The sequence below is a fragment of the Haemorhous mexicanus genome, chromosome 8 (assembly GCF_027477595.1).
Source record: "Haemorhous mexicanus isolate bHaeMex1 chromosome 8, bHaeMex1.pri, whole genome shotgun sequence".
Taxonomy (NCBI): Eukaryota; Metazoa; Chordata; class Aves; order Passeriformes; family Fringillidae; genus Haemorhous; species Haemorhous mexicanus.
In genome coordinates, this window is record NC_082348.1 from 20,344,309 (window position 1) to 20,369,469 (window position 25,161).

A 25,161-nucleotide genomic window follows, 5' to 3' on the forward strand; every position below is an offset into this window, starting at 1 on the left:
TGAATTAGTTCAGTGTCTTCCTTTTATGACAGGCTCTCTCATATATTGCCTATCTATACCTCAATTCTTCAGTTGTCTTCCAGAAACATGAGAACACTTTACTGGCACACTTCTTGTGAACTCAAACGATGACTTATGGAATAATGAAGCATTTCAGAACTCTTTAGTTTTTGAAGAAATTTGGTAACTAACTTGTTCCAGATGAAGGCATAACAAATTAGTGTATTTCACAACCTATCACTGTATCAAAATCTTTCAGCAAGCAGAAGTAGCACAGAACAAGCTCACATAGTTCTTTGCTAGCCTCAAATTACCTGTGCCACAAAAACACACCAAAGTTCCCATGTATGCCATGAACCCTAAAAGGTTTTTTCATTTGATGCAGCATGAAACTAGGATGCTTTGGCACAGCCTGAATGAAGCATGGAGGACACTTACAATTGCAAATACAGATAAAACTCAACACATGGTCAGTATCCAGAGCACATGATCATCAGTGTCAGTACCTGCAGACTTGCAGTCTGTTGTCCACCCCCAAGCGATTCTTTCAGCTTTGACCGAGAAGGTGGCTGGCGCTTTACTTTCAAAGCAAGCTGAGCTTTTGCTTTGTGGGCACTGGTGTCTAATCTGGGAGTATCCCCAACAAAAGCATCAAAATCTGCAACAAAAACATACTTTTCAGAAAAGCAAAGAAAAACCCCAGCAAAAACTGGTAGGCAAGTTCAGCAACCCGCTGTCCAGAAAAATAGTCAGAATCTAAGTCAGAATTATTCTACCTATTAACCATTACTGTAAGAAAATACTTTTTATATTATACTACACTATTTTACACATTGCAATATCAATTTCTATTTAATTTGAAATATACTTTTACCCAACTTCTTCAATTAAAAAAGTAATAAAATCCAACAGAATATCATCCCTATGGATTGAAAACTGAATTCTGTTCTCAAATAGATGAAAATTTGTGCCCCAGATGTGCTTTCCTAACATCATTCTTTAGTATAGAAGCTCTTTACGAAGTAAGAATTTACCAAATATTTTAAAAATTTCATTCTCATTTGAATTTCCATCTGGTATTTCATAACATTCTGTGCATAAAGTTACGAGACAAAAAAATCACAGCAAGTTTACTGCAAATTACAACTTGAAATAAATGGGATTTTAACTGACATATCTCAGTGTTTGAGTCCCACTAGAGAATCTGTTGGTGAAGAACAATAAAAATAGTTGTCTCGCCATGTACCTCTTTCCTACAACACTTAAGAAATACATTACAGCTATACTGAAAATGCTGTGGGAACCTAAGTATCCACACTGACTCAGCTAAAACATTTACCCAATTAGTAAGAAACAGCAAACACTTCACGTCCCTTAACAACAAAAAAAACACTATACATATAACTCCTCCTAATTTTCCTTAAGTGCAAATAAAAAAATACTACAATCTATTTACCAGAAATCAGCACATCTAAAGAATTTATTCTTTCTTCTATTGATTTGATTTCTTTTTCATTGTCTTCTTTTATCTTTGACTGTTCATGAGATTGGTCTGGACTCTGACAGCCATCTTCCAATAAACTGCCACCTTCAAACATATAAGGCATTTTCTCATATGCTTTCAATTTATTTTCGAGCTCTGAAATCTACAAGAATTAAAATTCAAAAGTGAGATACAAGAAATAAAGAAGAATTATAGAATTATATTCTCCAAGAATGCAGAAGTTTATTTTAAAATATAATACTGCTTTACTTTTTCCTGATATATTTTCAGTTGTTCTGCATACTTCTGGTCTCTCTCTTCAAGTAGCTTTGAATGATCTTCTTCTTTCTTCATAAATTCTATTTCTCTGGTGAAAGAAATATATACATGTCTATGAAGTAGTAATATACAGAAATGTAGAAAAATATGTTAAATAGAAATATGCACAACTGCATTTACTAAAAAGCATTCCATTAGTGAATGGTGACAAAAATCAGTCTGCAAGGTATAACTGATTCATTAATCTTGAAATGTCAAAAAATGACGTATTTATTTGTATGCTTCTACTGTCTTCAAAAGATAATACAGATGATTGTGACTTACTCTGGACAGAAAAAGGATGCATGGCAACACTTTTTCTGCAAAGTTACAACCATCTCTCATTTTAAAAGAGGCAAGTTGCATATGTATTTAAGCCTGAAATACATGCACAACTCCAATCACTACAGCTTACTCTCTTCCACAAAGATACATGCACACACAGTATATTTTTCTTCCAAAAGCTATGGCAAAATTCTTTGCAGAAAATTAAATTGCATTTCAAGTTTCTACTTGGTTCATCCTAAAGCAACTGCAATGGCTGGGTTTTACAAAAAAGAAACAATAACTACAAGAAGGTAACAAAAATAAAAGCTGTTTTTGCCTGCATCATATGGAATGACATACAAAACCAGAAAATAAGCATAAAACATCTACAACAGATGCAAAAGCTTCAGGGACATTCAAATGAGTAATGGGAATTGGCTGAACAGCGAGGGAATGGAAAGTAGCATGTTAGCAGTCATCTTCACGTACTTTTGAACTTCCATGTGGATAAGCTTGGGAGGAGAGGGGAAAGGAGACCTTTAAAAAGCTCACCAAACAGCACAAAAACGTACTGTGAAAAGTAACACTTCTGGAGGCGGACCACAGAGCAAAAGATCATAATAAATTGCCTTTAAAAGTAAGTAGCAAGTGGAGAAACTGGGAACAAGAGTATTATACGTTTACAGCAACTACCAAAAACAACAGCTTTGCTCTGTGTTATCAGGACACATCTATAAATATTCTGCAATTACCTCCTCTTTAGCTAAGAGGAAAGATCATAGAACAATTAGACACTACCACATAACAGTGATGGAGTCCCCCACAAATGTATCTAATAAATAATAGTACTTCTACTAAAAAACCCAAATCCTTTAACAGATTGAAGATACTCTTTTCATGCTGCCATTTTAGTGATCTAGATACATATCACCTGTGGTGGTGTACACAGGGGTCCCAGGATGAGGGAAGAGATGAGAATCTTGACTCTATGTTTCAGAAGGCTGATTTATCATTTTATGATATATATTAAAAGAAAATTATATATTAAACTATACTAAAGAATAGAAGAAAAGATTTTAACACAAGGCTAGCAAAGAAAAGAATAGAATGATAATAAAATCTTGTGACTGCTCACAGCCTTGACACAAGTGGTTGTCATTGGTCATCAAGTAATAAAAAATTCATATGCTGAGCAAACAATTCTCTAAATCACATTCCAAAGTAGCGAAACCTAGAGAAGCTGAAGTTTCCCATCTTCTCAGGAGAAAAGATCTTAATGAAATGATTTTTCAGAAAATATGTCTGTGACAATCTCCAAACTTTCAATTTCTCTCAAAATTCTTTTTACTCCTCCTACAAGATCTCACTAACTCAGAATAAATCACATGTATCTGGCTATTATGAAATATCCTTTGGTGCCTACTCTGTCTGGAACTTGAAGTCAGCCAAGCTGAGGGTTTTTCACAAAGAGTAGAAGGTATTGCCTAACACTTATCAAATTTCAAGTAGCCCTTCCAAAAAAGGAAGGGCTACTTGAAATGCTAATAGATGCATTACAGCTTTTAAACTAAGTTTTTTTTTAAAAGTTGTCATTGAAATATTAAAGAATTTTTCCTTAGCTATAAATCAAAATCAGCAGCAAGATTTTCAGAGAGCCTTTCCAGAAGTTGGTGATGTAATGGAGTAATTCAGCATTTGTAGCCCACTTCTTCCCTGTACTCTAATAAATGAAAAGAAAGTGTGCTAAACAAATCCTATTCCCCTAGGTACTGCTGACAGCTTTCCCCAAGTTGTACAAAACATACAAGTAATAAATAAAGACCAGGTATTTTGGGGTACTTACTTTTGTTGGTAGTCTTTAAGCAATTTCTTGGCCTTGTTGTATTTCTTTTCAAGGGAATCACATTGTTCTTGAGTCTCTTTAAGACGCTCATTTACTGTTTTGCATAAATTTTGTGCCTCTAACCAGTAGTTCTCTAACTTTTTAATTTTCTCTTTGCTTTCATCCAGGTTTTGCTGTAGCTGGGCTCGATTAAATTTCCATTCGTTTTTTTCTGCTTCAACAACTTTTAACTGAATAGATTAATACTTAATGAATTAATTCAAATAAAAGATGAAATAAAAACCAGTTGTTGATACATGTTTAAGTAGAGAATAGCTAATAATAATTACATACTTATCAGTAATACGAAAACAGGACACAACTTTTAAAGTAATCACATCAACTCTTCCAAGCCTTACCAATCTAACCAAGTTTAGAATTGAAACCCAAGAGTCTTTTACTGCTTCCTCATTGGTATTGCATCCTTCTAGACAGATTAAATGACCAAGATCTATATTATTACCTTACATTGTTCAAGATCTCACCAGATTTTAATATCTCTGGAGAAGCCTACTTTGAACACCTTCAAAGACAACGGCAGATAAAGAATCTTAACCTGTATAAGACAAGCTCCCTGTCCCACTACTTTGTTACCAACAGCTTTTTGAATAAAGATAACAGGACCAGCTGATCTTCCCTGGTAACTTCATATGACACTGGTCTTCCTAATCAATGATGGCATGCACAGAGTTTCTTTTTCTTGAGCAAATGTCCAAAACCACCAAATATTCCCTTAGTAAAGGAAAGGGATGCCACCCCTTCAGCTTGAGAGCACCACACTACACACGACAATGTTAACATGTGAAGCTCTCCAGCCCTTGGAGGAGTGAACAGGCAAGATACAGCTTAGTCTATCCATGCCTCCTTCTTTGGGGACACCACTTCCACTGAGGAAATAAATCACTGCTTTGGAAGCCAGTTAAGATCACCTGCCAATGGAACAAGGATGTTGAAAGGACCAAGAATTTCTTGAATTTAAAAAGAGGGTCGTAAGTTGTACTAACACCAACATTTTTAACAACTTTTGTGCAATCCAGTTGGGCCACATACCAAGAATACTAGAAAGAGGAGGAGCATGGTCAGAAATCAAAAAGTGAACTGTCATAAGTAGCTTTGTCTGCCTTGCCTCAAAAATTACAGAGTGCATGAAATACCTCAACAGATACTGCTACTGAGAATTATTGCAACTACTATGCAATATGCAACTACTATGCCCTCCTCACTCGCTCCCAGCAATGTGCTGCAAGTTGCTATGCCCTCTTCACTTGCTGTTCCCAGCAATGTGCTGCAAGTTGTCCTAGGATATGCATTTCTGAGCAAGGCAAAACAGAAGGGCAATGGAAGAAAAGAAGCTGCTTGCTCAAACACAGTATTTTCAGAAAAAGGCCATGTATAAATCTGCATCAGTGGAAAAACCAGCAAAAAAGAACAAGAAACATTTTCACAGAATAAGCAGAGGCATTGAACCAGTCTTCAGCAAAAACCAAAACTACTGGAAAAAACTCTCTGCCCAGACCAGGTCAGAAATTTGAGGCGAGAAAGCGGAGAACAGAAATAACTTTCTGGTAACAGAAAGACAGCCATAAACAATTGTCTGGCCAAGTCTATTCTCAAATAAGACAAGTTCAATCCACTGATAATGTTCTCATATTTGTTTATGAGCTGTTTCATACAGCTCTCCACAGCATTCAGCTACTCTAAGCAGTAATACTGAAGTGTTCATTTTAAAGTGGAGACTTGAAGGCTTTTTTACTTGTTTTATGTGACTTTTGGGGCTTTACTTGTTTGGTTTCTTTTTTATTATTTTATTTTGAATTTGAGCATAGCTCTTCAGCTTAGAAATGTCTGTCCAGCATAAAGTAGAGAGCGCCTGAGGCATAAACTGATTGCTGCCTTTTGCATTCAGCCCATTCTTGGTAAAATCAGTAGCCATAACAACAAAACAAACCCCCCCCCCCCCCCCAAAACAAACCACCCAACAAAAAACCCTACCAATAATTATATTCTTTGAAAACTTACTTTCTCCTTCAGTTGATTCACTTCAGCTACTGTTACTGCATGTTTTAATTGTAGCTGGAACAGATGAAAAAAACTGCATGAGCACACACAAAATTACATTTGAAAATGTTAGTTTTAAGTATTTCGCCATTATTCCCTTTCTCCCCAAACCACTGTTAAGGTCGCATAAAGTCAACGTAATTATCTGTCAATTACAGGAGAAGTCATCATGAGTTTTATTTCAAAAAAATTAAAAATTACTCAAACTTCAAACAAGTTCCCCAGGACATAATCACCCTAAAATCTCCCATTGTTGTCTGTACATTAAGCTGAAAAGATTACTATAAGGTTTCAATGTGCCAGGGTAATGAAAAGGCAGCAATGCACTTGCGATGACGACTGGGACACAGAATGAAGGAAAAAGTTAACAGTACTAAATATTTTTACAATCAGTACTTAAAAATAAATGTGTTTGCTTTATTTTAAAATTAAGCCATGTATTTTTACACCACAAATCTTCTTTGATTATTAGAAATCAAAAAGACTACACTTAAGCCAAATGTAAAGATTTTTTTTTAACAAGTATTAGTCGTTCCTTGTATCTCTCTTTCCATCTGTAACCCTGCAGGGATTTTCTTTTTTTCAAGGCACATTGCACCAATCCCAAATTAAAACTGGTGAATCCATGACTATTTTTCATTTAGATTATGTTAGTAACAGCACAGTAATGATTCTACATGAGATTATAATTGTATCCCAAGTAAATACAGCACTTAAGAAGCTTCAGCTTGCTGCAACGCTTCTGAACCTAGAAAAATTGTGAAGGTTCTCTAGAGATCAGCAGCCTGCAATTTCTACTTCCTCAATGACATTGGCAATGTTATCAAGAGAACAAACTTAGCAGATCTGCAAGATACCAATCCAATACCAACACAAAAATAAGCTGATCTAGCAGCAAATAGCATCTGATAAAACAGTTTCTTTGCAGTATATTTTTCTCGTCCCAGAGTGAAAATGACAGGCACTTAAATCTACCAGAAAAGCCTGGACTCCTAAATGCCAAAGTCTGTACCATTTAAGTCCCTGACTAAATCCCACAGCCCTGAATAAAGCAAATATGCTCATTTATAAAAACCCTGGGAAAAGAGAGCCGCACTATTTCCAATTATGTTGTGATTCAGTCTGAAATGCCCTATTGGGTTTACAAATCCATTCCTTCCAAAAAACACACTATAAAAATACTCTCCAAGCCAAAAATATGCCTATCTACAGAATCAAGTCTTTTATGTACACAGATATCTCAGAAGACTGCAGAAACTATACCAAGAAATTAGATATGTATTTCTTGTCTTCCTGAAAAACAGCTCACAACGACTTGAGACCATTCAAAGAGGCATATCTGCACAACCCCCTGCTCTCTGCAGCTAAAGCCATTCTACTGGGCAGCAAACACAAGCACCAGCCAATGGGCCACAGGAGAACTAAGAGAAGCATCCTATCAATCTAATGCAATACTCAGACAAGGACAGAGTTGAGACTGGGTTCTATCACCTGTTTCCAAGGACTTTTTAAATTTAATTTAAACAAAAAGATTGTTTAATGTAAATATGCATAGGGAAATTGGATATAAAAAATTACAGAAGACCTACATTTCATTGGACATTTACCAGAGATATTTATGGGTGACATTGGGGAAAAAAAACCCAAAGCAAGAGAGGAAACATGAAGGAGATTATATCCAAATCCTACAAGGTTCAGATGTTTGCCAGTGCATCACAAAGAATATTTAAGAAACTGCTACAACACCTCTTTAAATTTAAGAAGAGACTCTGCTGAATCCATATCCAGTAGTAAACCAAAATCTTCATTTTCAGGAAGATCAAAAACTTCTACAGATTTTCCATGTAAATGTGACTCATATGTATCCTCCTCCTCATCATCATAGTCATCATCCTGACAAAATGAGAAAATCACAACATTCTGTAACACACACACGCTTTTGCATTAAGGTAGTAGCAATAACCAAAGCATACAATCAAGGAATCCAACCAGCTGCAAAACTTTTCTTGACTAGTTACTATTCCTTTTTAATTTCTTATACCTATGGTAAGTGTTAAAGACAACTTGCAAACACCTTCAAAGTTCCACAAAAGAGAGCTAAGAAAGACGTGCACAAAGTTGTCACATACAGATGACAGTTAAAGTGTATTTTGGATTAGTGATAAAGCCATAACCATGTGCCTTAACAACAGCAGCGCATGAAGTGCTTATGCTCCTGTTTTTAACAAGCTGCCTGTGTTATACATTTTTTGCCTCAGTTGGATTAAACCCCACCATTTAGCCCATTAGCAGAGCATGAACAATGTTTTACCTGCTCTGTATCATCACGAACATAGTGCTGCTCATACAGACATCTCTCTTGCTCTAAGGTCTCACTAATGAGACGGGCTACTTCACTCTCAGCCCCCGGCTTCTCTCTCCCAATCAGGAACCTACAGGAAAAAAAACCAAATTATCTTGAAGCAAAAAAATTTAAGACATGCTTAAGAAATGAGTTTGCTACACCATTGCCTTTCACAATATCTTTGTAAAATTTTCATACTGTGGTTTTGTATTTTCCATGACTGAAAAATGACCAAAAACCCCTGTTATTCCAGAGAAAACATACGTACCTAACGGTGCCTTTGGTGTTCTTTAGTACAGTGGCTGCAAAGAACTGAGTAACTCCCACTAGACTTATGCCATCAACCTCAACAATCTGATCATTTACTTGAATTCTGCAAAATAAATAAATGCTTAGCTGTCATTTAAACAATAGTATTTTGGCTTGAAACATTTTCGACATGACAAATATCACTTAAAACTCACTAGTATTTACAATGATAAATTCTGACTCCATTGAAATTCATTGCTTAAAAATAAGTCTCCTCATCCTCTGTTACTATGTAAATCACCAATTCCAATTTACACAGTATCTGACTCGATGTTTTTTATATTATTTACACAGTGACTGGTGTTCTGGAGTGTCAACATGATTTTGTGGTACTTCTACACATGAGCTCATTTTGAACATTTCTCATATATGCTGTAAGTAGATCTACACTCACTTAGCAAAAATGTCCTATAATAAAAAACTCATTTCTTAAAATTTAACATAAAGCAGGAATGTAATAATCACTCAGCTGCATTCAGCTTTTGTACTTTTATTCACAGTATTCAGCATACCTAATGAAATCAACTGGGCTCAGTTGGAAATTTGTAAAAAGCACAATCAATTCAACGAAAAACTCACCGTCCATCCCTCTGAGCAGCTCCACCATCTGTTATTGTTTTTACAAAAATACCTAGTTTTTCCAGTCCCTGATCAGCACCAACTCCCATTCCAATGATACTGATGCCCAGACCCCTGTCACCTAAGGGATTCAAAAATCTAACATTAGCTGCATGACATATGATGGAACAGTTAGCAGAACTGAGTTGTTTCAAAGCATTCCAAGTCTTTCTACACAAAAGACAATAGAAATTCACTTTTAAAAAGAGAGAAAAATACAATATATTTTATATGTAGATACTACTTAAAGCCTTTTTGCCCTGTAGCCTTCCTAACTTCAATTCAGTATGACAATCTGCACTTAATATTCACTAAATTCACTAGACCAGAACTTGCCACAAATCCAACCCTAGACACACATTCAAAAATTCAAGACCTAAATTCCAGGAATATACAGCTATGGTTTTATCTCTTGTTCCCAGACTCTCTTGCAAATGTTCAAGATTTGATTTGCACCTTTTTCAATTTCCACAGGAAACACTTCCATTTTTTCCACCCTTTTCTCAAGTTCATACTCAGCTGAGGCTGCCACAGGGTCAACTTCTTCATTACGTCTATCATAGTCTTCATTTGAGTAAGTACTGAAAACCTAAGAAATGTAACAGAAAACTTTTTTTAATGTCTTCTCACCTCCTTTCAAACATCATATAATTGAAAGACAATCTGTAAGGAAATTAAAGTGGTACTTTCAGAGGTCTCATTTTCTAAACAACCATCAATTTAATAAATACTGCTGCTGTCACACAGTTTCCAGCTTGCACAGAAGTAACATTTTAAGTTTCAATGCACAGAAGTAACATTTTAAGTTTCAAAACAATTACTTTAACGGATTTTATCTTGCAAATGCACCAAATAGTTAAATCAGTCAGCTCCTCTTTGATATCGTGTGACTTTTTCATTAGGACTACATTCCACCAAATCCTTCCTCTCTTCTTCCCTCCCCCCACACCATCTGCCAATTGCAGTGTTTCAAACAGATGTAGTTTTCTGATTTTGCAAGGGAATCACGCAGTTTCCCAGGAAAAGGAAATGCCTTGCTACATACATTACTATTTTTAGTATTCACTCCAGCTGAGTTTCTGAATTGTTAAAAATAAAAGATAAACAAACAACACAAATTAAGACAGAAATCTAGAAAGGAAGCATAAACTATATGAAACAGGGTTAATCTTACATATCGGCATGTTTGTTAATTGCATTTAAATTAAGAAGTTCAGAAAAAAAAGAAAAAAATATCACACCCCGATTTATCCTAAAAAATAAGGTTTATCTGCTAAATGTTTTGCAGGCACTGAGTGTTTTATCCAACATCACGGTAAGGCAAAAAACACACATTGTTGCCACAGCAGCCATCTCCCTAATCAAGAACATGCAGCACTGACACTAAGTTCATTTACACTGGTGCAATATTTTTGCAACTGTTGTATTTTCTGCTGAGACTACCCAACAGGTAATCATGGAAACACCACAGCATTAACTGTAATTAACATTTTCCCTGTGAATTTACACTGACTAGTATATAGCTTTAGCTCTGCAGAGCAGTAGCTTCAGACACCAAACAATGGTCACTGAAACAGATTATCAAAACGCAACCAATATAATTCAGTACTTCCCGCGAGGAGCCTACTGCATCACCTTCAGACTACAACTTGAGATCAGTTTCACAAGCTTCCCAAACCCTGCAAAACACCTACTCCAGAAATGTGGCATGGCCACATACAGTCAGTCCAGTAAGCAAGCAAGATTAGATCCACTTGACTGAAAGGGGAGGAAGAAACCCACTCTCAGGAATCTTATGTCTTCCACAATGAAAGGACCTTCCTTAGAAGCTGTTATTCCTAAGTCTTGCATTAAGGTCAATACAAAAACTCCTTGTGACTTTCATACAGATACCAATAGGCAACAACTGGACACAGAAAGACAACAGGGTCACACTTACAGTATGTCTTCCATGAACTTTAGAGAAAAAATCTGCAAAACAGATAAAGAAAACCATCTAAATGGTCTTATTCTACCACTATCAGAAAAAAAGGTGGCCAAGTTCTTTAAATTAATCACCCTCCTCAGCTCCCAAATCACTAAATAGGATACATTATTCACCCTTTGGAACAAGACTGGCCTAGTTTGTTTATTTTTCATCCCAACAGAAAAAGCAGCATCTCCAAAAATATAGTCAAATTATGATAAGACAAATTTGAAACTATTAATAAAAAGGAAGTTCATGTGTGGACAAATGATAACTTGTTATTGAGAATAACTGAGTTCTTGAGGGCAAATCAAATACCAGGGCATGAAAAGAAGTATAAATTCATGTACATATTATCTAGTATTAACAGATTACTAGAATATTAAAAAGATATCAACTCTCAAATGGTTGAGCAAAATGTGGAGAATGGCAGCAGTTCATTTTGGATACAGTGACACTGTATTTTCTTAGTTCTTTACAACTCAGTGGTCTAACAGAGCACTTGATGATGCAAGTAGTTACCATCTACTGAAGAATGACATTCTTCAGGGAAGAATGAACCACAGGGATGACTGTGGTTCTTGCACAACACTATAAAGTGCTAGAAATTTGGGGAAGCAAAATTGCGCCGTAACAACAGCATTATCTACACTGCCAGCCTTGGGCACCAGCATTAAAATATCTCTGGAACTTCTAAAAATGATTTGTTATTTTTCCAACTTAAAAGTAACAGAATTGTATTTTAGACTCTCATGGAATTTGCTCATTTTTGTACAAAATTGATTATAGGAATTGTTCATCTACCAGGAATGAATAATACAATTGAAAACTAGCGGTCACTTAAATTCCAGTGATGTTTATAATTGCTATTAATGAAATAATGTCATAAACATATCTATGTAAATGAAGAATCCTAATATTTATGCATACTGCCTTTCTATGAAAAGCCTATTTGAAATCAATTCTGAGTAATTCACCAAGAGAAAAAATTCATGCTTTTGCCCTAAAGTGACAGTTGACAACTGTATGAGAACACTTGGGTAATACTCTAAAAAACATAACCTCACAATTAAAAGAAGGTAGCCCTATTTCCAAATAGTAAGAGCAACAAACTTCAGAAAAAATAATTTTGAGGAAAAACATTAATTTACAAAGAACAGAAGAAAAGTAAAATTTATGACCAGTAGCCAAATACTGCAAAAACAGAAAGAAAAGCAAAAGCACACTACAAAAACTATGACTGAAGAGTCAAGAGTAGAATACAGAAATTTTTATTGTGTCCATGTAATCATAACATTGTGTTTATCTTTTATGAGAAAGAAAAAAATGTTGATATTAATACAGAAAATACAGAATTGGTCAGCAAGTTGTTCCTGCCAAGAAGCAAAAGTAACATTTAAACATGGATAATAAATAATGTAAGTTCACAGTTTAGAAGACTGATGAGAAAGCTAAACATGTTCATCCCTGCACTGTGTCTGGCAGGGTTTAGTCACTGAATCAAATGCATTACAGACAAAAGAAATTCTAATCTTACTATTCAGAAACCGCTGCTAGCTAGAGATTTAAAAATTATTAGTACCACAACTGGTATTTTTAAAAGATATACTTTAGCAAACACAAGTTATTGGCTCAACACAGGGGAAACAGATGAATTTTACTGCAGAAACCATGTGAATTTCACAAGCCTTTTACCATAGCTTTGTTATATATCCAGGAGGTTACCCTAAAATTAATAACTTTTGGACACTGTCAAGCTAACAAATGGCAAAATGCTTTCAGAAAAGGTATTATTTTTTCACTTAAAACCTTTTTCCTTCAGAATGAATACAATTAATTGGATTTTTAAAAAGTTCTGATAGAAGGCTGAATTTTTAAGAATTATTTGAATTAAATTGTTAAGACAATGGTAAATTTTCAAACCTACTTAATGCTCAAACAGCATATATATTTATCTGGAGAGAAAACTAGCTACACTCTTCACATCAGAAAAATTAATCACTTTCTGAATTCAAAACTTGGTTTCGTATCTTTTATGAAGATGCTTATCTAGACATCCTCAAGACAAGACCAGCACTCAAAAAACACCCACACACCTGTCTAAAAGATCCTACTGTTCAATTCCTGTAACTATTACAGAACTGAAAAGTTCTTGTATCATCTTAGTGCTAACAAACTCTTCACAGCACAGAAGAATGTCTACTTAAATATGTTACTTTTAGAAGAATATTAATTCGTTAGAGGGCAAACATTAATTTACCATATGCTTGCATGAAAGTGCTGCAGACTAAAAAAACACCGTCCAAAGACCTCCACTCCAACATTCATTTCTAGTATATAGATTTGTTTGTGCCTAATGAAAAGCAAAACGTTAGAAAAGTAATTAAACAGTAAGATAAGGAAATCAGGAACTGCCCGGAAGGGCTTCCAACTAATTAGAATGGAAGCAACATCCACATCTCTTTAAAGTTCTCATATAATCCTGCAGTATTTCCTCCCAACACCTGCACAGGCAGTTACAGCAACACTGAATATCTGAGAGAGGCCCTGGAGCACACCCAGCCAGGACCACAGCCCTCGGTTCACCTGCCCTCACTCTGAATGTGCCTGTTTACCGACACTCCATAAAGCCAAACATTCAAAACACAAGTTAAAGCTCAGGGAAAATGATCCAATAGCAAACAGTTTCAGCTTTCCATTCGAGGCCTTTGTGATGCCTGGCAAAATGTGAAGTGCCCATGAATAATCATTTGAAATAGCAGCACTGGAGGAGGACTGAAGCCTAAGGTACACTTTACAGTTTATTCTCACTATCTCCCTCTTCTCTTCAAGTAGACATCTTGCTATTGCTATCCTACTCTTCCCTCTGCTTCCAAAAGCTACATGGTTTGCATTTTATTTGCACTACTTTGTATATTTCAAGTAAAAATTGCCTATATCCGATCTAACTCAATTCAGGCTATATAATCATAGAAGCAGCAAAGAGAAATACTGTGTTTAATCTGACTTTTTAAATACTCACACCTTTACTCTTCAAAAAGTTTTCAGAATGGCTGGCAACTGTTAAAGGTTGATATTATAAACAATTACACTCAAGACAGCAATTTCTGTTACTAACCAGGTAGACAGGCTCTACACACTTTTGTCCTTGGTACTGCAGCTTCGTATGACTTAATCAAAAATCCCAACCAAGTCAGTTTACATAAAGACAAAAGTACAGTCTTGCTTCACATCTACAATACAAACAATTTCATATGGACAATGTCATCATAAATAAACCAGTTTTTTACCAGTCTCATTTTCTACTTAATTCTCAATAAAACCAGTAAAAGTTATTCTTTAGTTCTGTTTTTCACTGCAGGAGCTTAAACACTGTAGCCTGCTGAAGAATAAGACAAACAATATGGTATGTACTTCAGTCAGGCTATACTAACTACTTGAGAAGGAGAAACATTCACTTTCAGGTATTAAATTTTTAAATTATGGTGGAAGAAATGTGGAAGACAAAGAAAAGCATCCATTCAGATTCAGAGCACTGATTTTATTTCATTTCAGGTATTCAGAGAAGTTCAGAGACAATCCATGATCTCCATCTGCAGAAGAGCTCTGCTGTGACCTGGCTGTACTCCTCCAACAACTCAAGTTGAGGTGGCAATGCTCTCTGACAAAGAGACTGAAAGGCTCCAAAATTAGTAGCAAGTGACCAGATGAAGAAAAACTACTCAAAATATCAAATAAAAGGGAGCACAAAAAAAATTAGCTTCTGAAAGCTATATATGTGTATAAAGAGAGTGATTCAATTATGAACCTGTAAACTTCACCGGTGTCTTGGTACCAACAGTTTACCCCTGGTGATCCACATAGATACACATGTATCTATTCAGTATTCAGCAAAACAAAAATCTTGGCCTGAACAAATCTAAACAGCAAGCAAATCACTATGGGGAACTTCAAAAGAATAACAGTGAACACAAAAATAGTCCACCTGTATTCTAAAGACCTTGAGAAGAAACAACAAAATAACCCTGTCATCAGGGGGTACCAGATCAACTCAATTAACTAATCTGCGTTAATACAGTCATTAGCAATGATCAATATCCCAGGTCTAAAAAGAAGGGTCAATTCACTATGCCAAGCCACTTTAGAGGGTGATGAAAGAAAATGTCTGAAAAATGAGATATTTGACATATTGTATAATACTGTCCTACTAAATAAAAATGTAAGAACCCTGTAAAAACCTCTGCACAATCCTCATGATCTGAAGATTACAAAATATGTACTCAGATAACGCAGGCAAACCTCTTTTTACTGATGTCCTTCTTACTGTTCACTTTTCTTTTTGTTAGAATTATATGGAAAGGGGATAATTTATTTTTCCATCTCTCTAGAGGTAAACTGCAAAAAAGTTTTAGCTACTTCTGGTGCATTTTTTATCTGGCTAGGGTATGTATTCTCACATACTGACAACACTAATCATCATCAAAAGACACTGATTCTTTCAGCACTTCAACTGTTGAGCTACTGAACTTGTCTCCTATAAATTTGCTTATCTTTGCTGACCCCCACCACTTCCTCAGTGTTTCTTCTAATCATCTCCCACAAAACCCTTAAGTGCCTCATATTCCCCTCCTTTTCTCCGTCCTGCTCCCCACAGCTGTTCTGACAAAGTAAAAGACAGCGCAGGCTGGGAATGCTCAGGCTGGGAATACGTAGTGATCAGCCAGCATTAAGCCAAAAAGAACAAGTAACTTTAACTAAAGCTGCAGCTGCAGTCATCAGTGAGGCCATGAATACACACCTCTGATACAAGTGCTAATTTTCCACAAACCAATCAGTATTTTAAAAGTACCTTTTAAAACCCCTCTCTCCTTCCTAATAAATCCAGCTGAAGTTGCTAGAAGTTCGAGGCTGGAGGGACTGAAAAGGAGAGTGAGGACAAGCAGGTGATAACCTCACCCGATCTCCATGACCTCAACATTCTCTTATTTTTCTATTGTTTTCTAGCATAATCAAATACACTAAGCAGGTCAGTTGGTATGTTGTCTAATTGCATCTGCAGAATAATTCAGTTACAAATACACTGAGATACTAATGTAAAGCGTCAAGCTGCTCCAGCAGTGAGCCAGGATATAAAAAAGAAATTCTTTATTTTTTCTGTTCCAATTCAGATTTCTGATCTACAGCCTCATGTCCTAGCAGAGGACTCTCATAGAAAGACTCCTGAAATGCCAAATCAACCTACTATTGTAAAACTTACATTTCAAACATTTACTAAAAATCAAACCAGAAGCTGTATGATTAAAAAAAAAAGCCAAAGACAGCTTGAGTTGAAAGAGCTTTTTTCCAGACAGCTGAACAACCATCATAGCATCAAAAAACAAGGATGATAAAGGCACCAGAAAGGTTCAACACAGAACTCTGTAACACAGGTAAACCCAAAAGGAGAATTAAATGCATTTAGGCTTAATAAACATTTAACTTAAGAAACATTTTACATGTATGAAAACTGAATTTTCAATAAAGGTTTAAAGATTATATTTTCTCAAAAAAAAAAACCCAAAACAACAAGAAATTTCAAATGTGTGTGAAAATATGTACTTTCTTCCTCCAGTTATTATCCATATTTTTAATCTCTCACACTGTTAAGTTGCAGGAATGCCATACTCTCAGATGCAGACAGAAGAAAACAGAATTACTTTTGTGAAAAGTTACCCAAAAGCACCGTGGAGAGACTGAGATGAAAATATGAAGAGAAGTTGTATTAATGTTACATTACAAATGTCATAATGTTGATGAACAGAGCTTCAAAACAATTAAAATCTAGGACTTTAAAGAAGCAAATTATCATTGGAAAAGATCCTAAACAAAGTAATATGGAAAAACACATTATTTCTGTCAAGAAAAAAAAAAACTAATTCCCACATATAAGTCAATTCTGTTTAAATCTACTCTCAAATCAAATCTCTATTTTCCTTCATCAACCCTCACCCACATCACATATTTATTTCTTAATGCCACAGAAGTACTTTACAGAAGTGCTTGAGCAATGGCTGACAAATGACCAGCCACAAATTCTCCAATGCCTGAAGAAACTCCAGGGTTTGGGTACCTTCAACCAGGCAGTGTATTTCGTACCCCTTGTTGTGTATGACACTGTCAGTACACAAGCGAATGGTTCAAAAATCAGATGCTGTATGAAGCTGAAGCACTATGCTACAACATTGTGTTAAAACACAAGAGTCTACACATTCACCTAGAAAATTTGTACATCTCCTAAAAGTGCATCTTCTAAAAGCATTTGCAGGTATGCTGCCAAAATCTAATTAAAGGGTTATCTTCATTTAGTTCTTCATTAACTTCCACAATAAGCAGTTTTGTATGAAAAACGTTGAAGAACAGGAAAGGCTGAACAGCACCACCATTTGTGCCCAGCTACACATACAACAGCTTTTGTGATGTGCAAGACAAATGGCAATACTATGAAGGATTCCCATATTCTCTCAGAAGCAGTTGAAACTAGACTGGTTAGGATAACACACAAACTGTGAAACTGCTTTCAGTTTCCTTATGAAACAAAGTTATGATCAGCTGCGACAAGTATAAAAGTAATGCCATTATGAAGGTTTGGGGTTTGTTCTGTTTACTTTTTTCAACTGTTTTCTTGACTAAATCAGCTCAAAATATATTACTATTCACAAAAAGCTGGGAACAGACACTCCCATGCAGCATAAACTAGATAACACTGATAAGTAAACAGAAGCAAACAGCAGTAGCAGCTGTACTATCTTTTCAGCTTGCCTGAGCTACAGAATTTCTAAGGATCATAAATCACTGCAGAAGTTAGTCACTGTGCTATTAAAGGTTTGGAGGACAAAGTTTGACACAGAGGTGAAAACATCTCAAGAAATCAATTTGAAAACAAGCATTTGTTTTCCAAACAGAAAGCTTCAAAACTACAAACATCAAACAGCACTCAGTCATTACATTCATGTTAATTAAAGCCTTTCAAGGTAATCTCATAACTGACAGCAAGTTAACGTCTACATTACAAAGGCAAAATGAAATATAAAGGGATGACAGAAGAATTACCTGATGTTATTTGCCTTGTGTGTAATGCTGATTGTTTACACAGTTTACTCAGAAAACTTCAAGACAAAGGCAAATTCAGTTCCCTAGCAAATACCTTGGACTGCAGAGTGTGCTTTATATTCCTTACTGGTCTCATATGTGGCAACAAGAGACTAAAAATTGCTCATGTACCATAACACAAACCCAAGCTGCAACGTTCTGCTAATAACTGTATTGTATCACTCTCTAAACTACTCCAGGAAAACAAGAACCAAGATAAAATGTTCCCCAGGGTCTGGAAAGATCAAACAGCGGCAAGACTTAGAGAATCTGGTGTCACCCACAGCAAGTAAAAAATCCCATATGTCGTTTATCAACAACTTCTATGGAATTTAAACACTTCTTTTAAAGTCTCATCTGTGCTTGTTTTCACAGGCACAGGGCAACACAAAATAACAGAGTATTTGTGTAATTATGTTCCATCTTTCCTGAAATTATCAAATCAAATTATGTTCTCAAGCCCTGCTACAGATGTCAACAATTACAGACCTCCACCACAGGTCAGATGCAGTGCTAACAGTGTTAGCTACCCTGGGAGCTCCACAGTCTCCTTCTATTACCCAAAGACTTGCCAATATTACAACTGACTAGAAGCTTTAAAACAGAAATATTAATCAAGTTCTCTTAGGTGCAGCAGTACAAATGCTATTTTAAGGTGCCTTAAGCTCTATCCATTACCGACAGACATATCCAACCTCCCTTTTGCGTATTTCAAATACAAGGGTCAAAGCTCCCTCACTGCAGAATGCTGCAGATCTGAGAATGTGCTTTTTCTTGCCCAATACATTCTGAACATTTTGAATTCTTCAACTCTACCAGATACCTGCTAAACAGCAACTGCAAGAGACACAGCTGGTTTCTTTGTCATCACTAGAGATTCAGAATGAAAGCAAAAAGAATGCAAGGACAGCCTGGCCTCTCTCAGGAACATCTGTGCAAAGAAGAATCACAGACCTTCCCTAGTGGCTATGAATGTCTGAAAACGGCACTCACATTTTAGTCACACTTATTAGTGTAAATAAAGCTGAAAAAAGAAGCTACTAGGATACATTTCTCACTATGGCACTGCTCTAAGCTGTGGTAGGGACCAGGAATAATTTAGCTACCACTGAGATTTTTTTCTCTTCCAATTTAGGATGCACCAAAAATCTATGAAGAAAGATGGAGAGATTTCCTTTTGTGAGCTAAAACTGGGATTTTCTAAAAGGTTATTGAGATATTAAAAATACAGAACTAAAGAAAGTTCTGGGTAGGCATAAAAAAGTTGGAATTCTTTATTTCATAGAATACAAATCCCAAAAACCATATAACCAGGACTTATTCCCACTAATTACCATAGAAAACATGAAGCAAAAAAGCAGACATGGGCACAGAAGACATTGCTCAAGAAAAAGGAACAAAGAGGGAAAACCTATTGAAAATTACATGCAGAAAGAGATCTCTATACCCAATGTAGGAAAGATACAGTCAGGTTTCACTGAAAGGGGATAAAGGAAGGCAAGTATCACAAGCTTCCATTTAAGTGCCTTAAAAAGTACCTCAATAACCCTATTGCTATTAAATACAGTTTATTCTGCCAATCCAAGTGGGGCATTATGGCAAGAATTACATTATTTTTCATAGGAAACTGCTACCAATTGCTTCTAACCATTCATCTCTTGATTGTGTAAATGATAACCTGAGACAGGTTGCTTCCTGTAGCTTTCAGAGAAGCAGCTATAATTGAACAGTGCTTGTTACCAAAACCTGAGTTTTGTCTACACAAGAGCTACCATTACAGTTGGCACTGAGATTTCTACTAGGGCTTTCAACTATGTCTGGCATAGACACAGCAAAGAAGGCAAAAGTCTGTTAAGGGCCACTACTCCAGTAGGATATCAGCAGTGATCAGTAAAACCCTGCCTACAGCAGGAAGTCACTTAACACATTTACAGTAGACTCTACACGGCACTTTGCTCAGATACTGAGTGCACAAATGCATGTAGAAATGGACTGATGCCCCTCTGGCTCTCTCCCAGCCCTAACTAGACTCATTATGCAGTTTTCAATAGCAGCACTCTACCCTTCCCTGCTCCAGGTCACCACTAAAGCAACATCAACTAGAAGAAAGCCATATAAAGTCAGCTTGTCTATGGAGAGACTATAAAAAACCCACACGCAACAAAACTCACATTTTGCCAAATTTTTTTGCCACAATCAAAACATCTTCTGAGGTACAGCACTGGTGTGTGTTAGCAAACTGGGAAATTAAAGCTCTCTGCTGTGGGAAGTTCAAGAGTCAACAGAATTTTTACATCCCTCTGATCAGTAAAATGAGTCCTGACTCTCTACTAAAAAAGTGTAAAAGCTGTTTATTAAAAATTATTTCTTTCAATCATGTGATAGTAGAAGAGAAGCATGCTGAGGAAAGTCTGCACAGTCTCCCATTCCATCCCTGTCCATGTCTCCCAATTCTCCTTCCAAAGTTTAACAAAGTCTAGAATCATTCAAGTCTGCAAGAGACTACAGGTAAACATAGTTTAAGTTGTGGAGCAACTTATTTTGTGGGTATTTTTGGTGGGGCAAGATCAGACACATAAATCTTTTTAATTTGTTAAAGTTAGAACTTACACTACTCCTCATTAGCCAGTCTGCCCTCTAACTTTGACTTCTGCAACTCCAAAATAATCATGCTAACACTCCCATGACTTATTCACCCATCTGTACTAGAACTAAACAACATATATATGGTTATTATTGGAGAGAATTCTAGAATCTTAAAATACAAGAACCAGTCATTTGATATTTTCTTGTAGTTAATTCCATAAACAAGTCTGAAGTTGAATATGAAAGTTTTCTGGGGGGAGGTTGTTTGGATTTTTTTTTTTAAACTTTTGTGCCAAAAGGAAAACTGAAAATAATCATTCCAAATGCAATGCCTCAATTAAAAAAAAATTAAAGTATTAAAGGTCAAGGTGTTTGTATCTGCTCCTAAAAGATATCTGCTCCTGATAAAGTCCAGCAAGTAAAATCTCATGTGCTTCACTACACTATCTTAGGAAGCAGCTGAAATTAAGAAATCACTTGTGAATAAATACTCTATTTTCTGAATTGGTAATTTTTCTTATACTTAGCGTTGAAAAAAAGCTATGAACTTACAATTCTTAAATGCTTTTTAGAACTTTAAAAAAAAACACAAAACCCACAAAATTTATTTCCTGAGTATTTTTGACTGCAAGACAATTTAAAAAGAAAAAAGAAAACTCAAATGTACTTACTTTGATAGGAGCTGTTGAGAACTTGACTTTTCGGTCTGGCGCTGGATCTTCCTCTTCAGAAAGTCCAGGAAACTCCTCATATTCGCTGTCATACATATAGTCCTCCTCTACCTCCAAAATTTCTTTGCCTTCAGGCTCTTGGTTTTCTGGCTCTGTGTCCCTGTCATCATCAAAACCTGCATTCTCTATTCCAAAATCACTGAAGTCCTCACTTTGCTTTTCTAACGCTTGCTCCTCTTCTTCAGTATTCTCTTCCTGCTCTAGAACATCCTGTACTTGTGGAACTGCACCATCTCTTACAGACATCCTATCTCTTTCTTCCCAACTCGTCTTGCTGCCATCTGTAAACTCTTCTACCACTTCCAAGGCATAGTCACTTCTCTCCCCTTCCTGTACATCACATACGAGCTTCTGATTCTCTTGATCGTGATCTTCCTCCAAACCTTTTTTTCCATGCCCTGAGGTTTCATCTTGTGCAACCAGCTCTGTGCAAGTCACTTCTGTGGGAGAAACCCAGGAGCAAACGCTATCTGATATCTGCTGAGCTTCCTGAGCAGGCATACTGCCCACATTCCCCGGGCTTCTCTCAAGTACCAATTGCCCTCTTTTGTCTTTACCCAGTGCCTTGCCCGGCTCATCTCTGCAGATCTCAGGCACTTTGGAGAATGCACCTTTCTCCAGACATCCTTCAGCAACACCAGACGAATTCAAAGTCTGCTGGCCTCTCAAAGGGTCCTGATTTGGATAACTATCATTTTTGGAAGTTTCTTTGGATTCTTCAGTATCACTGTCACCCAGAAAGCTTTCCAGCCTCCTAGAAATGGGCCCTGCATTCAGGAAGGAAGATTTGGAACCACTATTAGCATGTTGCTGCTTCATCTCCTCATTACTTTGATTTTCAACTTTCTCTAGTGTAACTGGAGGACTTGCTTCTGTATTAAAACTGAAGTGGTCCACCACATTGCTGCAATCAGAAGCTGAACCATGTCTCCTCTTATCTTCACTTCTTTCACATTTGCTTGGGGAATATCTGTCCACTGAGCTCCGCTGTTTTATATTTCTCTCGAAGAGCTTCCTGGTCTCTGAAAATTTTTCTGCCAGGGCTACTTTGTCCAAGTCTGCCTCATCGCTGCTACGGATGACTTTGTCAGCAGCAGAAGACACGGACAATGAATCCACAGGGCTGCCACTGGGGCTGGTACTTGTATTAAGAAGATTGTTTTTTTGGACAATGAGAAAAGATGGACTACCTGGAGAAGAGCCATACTCCGCTGCCGTGGCCCGGCTGATCAGTTTAGTCTCAGCAGGTGGATTGCTTTCACAAGAGGAAGAGCTTCCCATTTGCAGAAACATATTTTTGATCTTGTGTACTCTGTTGCCGTAAGTGGCAGCTCTGCCTCGACTGTGTGGGTCACTTCCCCCTCCATTGGAAGAGCTGCTCAGCTTCTGATGCAAGCCTATTTTGTTGGAAGCGTTGTCAGGATTGTTTACACCATCAAAAGAGCATTTGATAGCATGGAAATCAGATTTGTAAGCATTTCGGTGTGGAGAAGCACTTCTTAAAGTCCTCTCCCCCTTGCCTTCGGTTTTCATCATTGTTGAAGAGAAAGCTCCCTCCGCTCCTTAAGAAGAATGGGAAGAACGATTCCGTAGCACAAAGCTTCCACTCTCCAACACCAGGCAGTGTATATCCCACGGAAGATCCCAAAAGCAGCCTTTCACTCAGTCAGCCTCCCTGCTCGCATTGAAATGGAACGCAGGGGACGCTACGTGGAGAGAAAGAAATCAAAGCGCGTGAATGGCCACATCGGGAGTTATCCCCAGCGCGGATCGCGGTATCCGGAAAGCCATCTGCAGAGAGACAGAGAGTTTCCATTAACTCGGGGCCTCGCCGGCGTGTGACACGAATCCGAAACTCGGGGTGGGAATCGCAGCCCAAGACCTCTCTGCGGGAAAAAGCCCATTGTGTCGGCCGGGACGTGCGGACCCAGCTGCTCCCTGGGCACCGACCTGACGGCTCTGGCGGGGGATGCGGCGGCGGGCGGCCCCCCCGCAACCTCCGGCTGCCGCCCCTCCGCTAAGGGCCGTCCCGGGCTGGGCCAGGCCAGGCCGGGTCGGGCGGCGGCGGGGGAGGGCAGCGCCAGCCCTTCCTGCCGCCCGGGGGAGGCCGGGCCCGGGCCGGACCGCGCACGCACCGCGGCGGGGCAGGACGGAGGGGCCCGGGCTCCCCGCGCCGCCCGGAACGGGGAAAGCCACAAGTTTCGGCCCCAAGTTGGGGCTTCCCCCTGGTGGCGCTTCTGCGCCGCGGGGCCTGCGGGGCGCCCGGCGGAGCCGCCGCGGTACCTCGCCCCAAACTTTCCGAGCCAGCCTACCTGGGGGCGGGGGTCCTGCCGCCTCCTTCCCCTCAGCGTTCCCAGCCGCCCAGCGGCCGCACTCACCACGCCATCATTATCCGCCGCCACTGCCGCCCGCCTTTCCTCTCTCTCTCCCTCCCACCCCCCCCGCCCTGCTGCCGCCGCCGCCGCCGCCGCCGCCCCGCGCTCCTCACTCCACCTTCCTCCCGCCCCCGCGGCGCGCTCAGAACCGCCGCCTGCCCGCCCGCGCCGCTCCCCGGCCTCACGCTGCTCCGCGCCCTCCTCCGCGCTGTGTCTCGGGCCCGCCCGCGCGCGCTCCCTGCCTCGCTCGCACACAAAGAGAGGGAGCGGCGGGCGCGCCCCTGCTCCTCTCCCAGCGCCACGGAAGAGACGGGCTGGGGGCGGCGGGCGCGACCGGCCCGAGGGAAGCGCCTCCCGCGCCGGGATATACCACGCCATAGAGGGATACGCGTTTCGGGTGATACCATGTCGGCGAGGCGAGCCGGCGCGGGACAGCGTCGGTGGGTGCGGAGCGCTCTCCGGTGCCTCCGCCGGGGGAGCTGGAGCCGGCGGGGCGAGGGACGCTGGAGAAACGCGAGTGCCAAGCTGCTGTGATGCTGCGCGCTACTTTCAAATCCCCGGGCGGCCAGCGCGGCGCGGAGAGCGCCAGCCCCGGCTTCGGCGCAAAGCAGCGAGGTTCCCGGGAGGGAAAAGTGGCGACAGCTGCCGCGACCGATACTCGGACAGCTGAAGTAACAACAGCGCCAAACATATATTTTTCTCCCTCTTCTTTTCAAAAATCAAGTTGGTATTAGCCGCTCCCGAGCAGGTAGGTATCAGAGCACAGGAGGATCCACAGCCGAAGCGCCACCCGTCCCCCCGCGCACCGGCTGCCCGCGCCCCGGCGTGGGGACCCGCGGCGCCCTGCGCGCTCCTGGACACCCTGACAGTCCGCGCAGGAACGGGGCTGAGCCCGCTGCGTTCCCTCGCACGCTCCCCGGGCGGGAAGTCACTGCAGCTCCCCAAGACTGGGAAAATCTTGCTCATCATTGGTAGCCCCAGGCAGTAGTAACGGCAGTTTAGAAAGCACTTCTTAAAGTGCTTTCCGTACGTTCCGTTCTCTCGTTTGTTAGTCCAAATAAAAGCATTGGCTTCAACCTATTTATCAGTCAAAGAC

At 38.9% G+C, this 25,161-nt stretch overlaps 1 protein-coding gene across 5 annotated transcripts in view; it reads right to left on the reverse strand.

Annotated features, from left to right (window-relative positions):
- The window catches only part of LOC132330571 (neurabin-1-like), a 41,601-nt gene extending 17,327 nt beyond the window's left edge, over positions 1-24,274 (reverse strand). The window contains exons 1-12 of one of the 5 annotated variants that reach the window (XM_059853107.1): positions 24,251-24,274; positions 21,631-23,481; positions 9,736-9,868; positions 9,241-9,361; positions 8,621-8,725; positions 8,320-8,440; positions 7,755-7,901; positions 5,970-6,023; positions 3,912-4,141; positions 1,754-1,850; positions 1,457-1,646; positions 507-658 (exon numbers count right to left, since the gene is read on the reverse strand). In XM_059853107.1, the coding sequence (XP_059709090.1) occupies positions 507-658; positions 1,457-1,646; positions 1,754-1,850; positions 3,912-4,141; positions 5,970-6,023; positions 7,755-7,901; positions 8,320-8,440; positions 8,621-8,725; positions 9,241-9,361; positions 9,736-9,868; positions 21,631-23,226 (2,946 nt within the window). In that variant the 5' untranslated portion in view covers positions 23,227-23,481; positions 24,251-24,274. Of the gene's footprint in view, positions 1-506; positions 659-1,456; positions 1,647-1,753; positions 1,851-3,911; positions 4,142-5,969; positions 6,024-7,754; positions 7,902-8,319; positions 8,441-8,620; positions 8,726-9,240; positions 9,362-9,735; positions 9,869-21,630; positions 23,482-23,640; positions 23,664-24,002; positions 24,133-24,250 lie in introns of those variants that run through there. The other 4 variants (XM_059853106.1, XM_059853110.1, XM_059853109.1 and 1 more) reach the window with 4 other exon arrangements.
- Between the last annotated feature and the right edge of the window lie 887 nt (positions 24,275-25,161).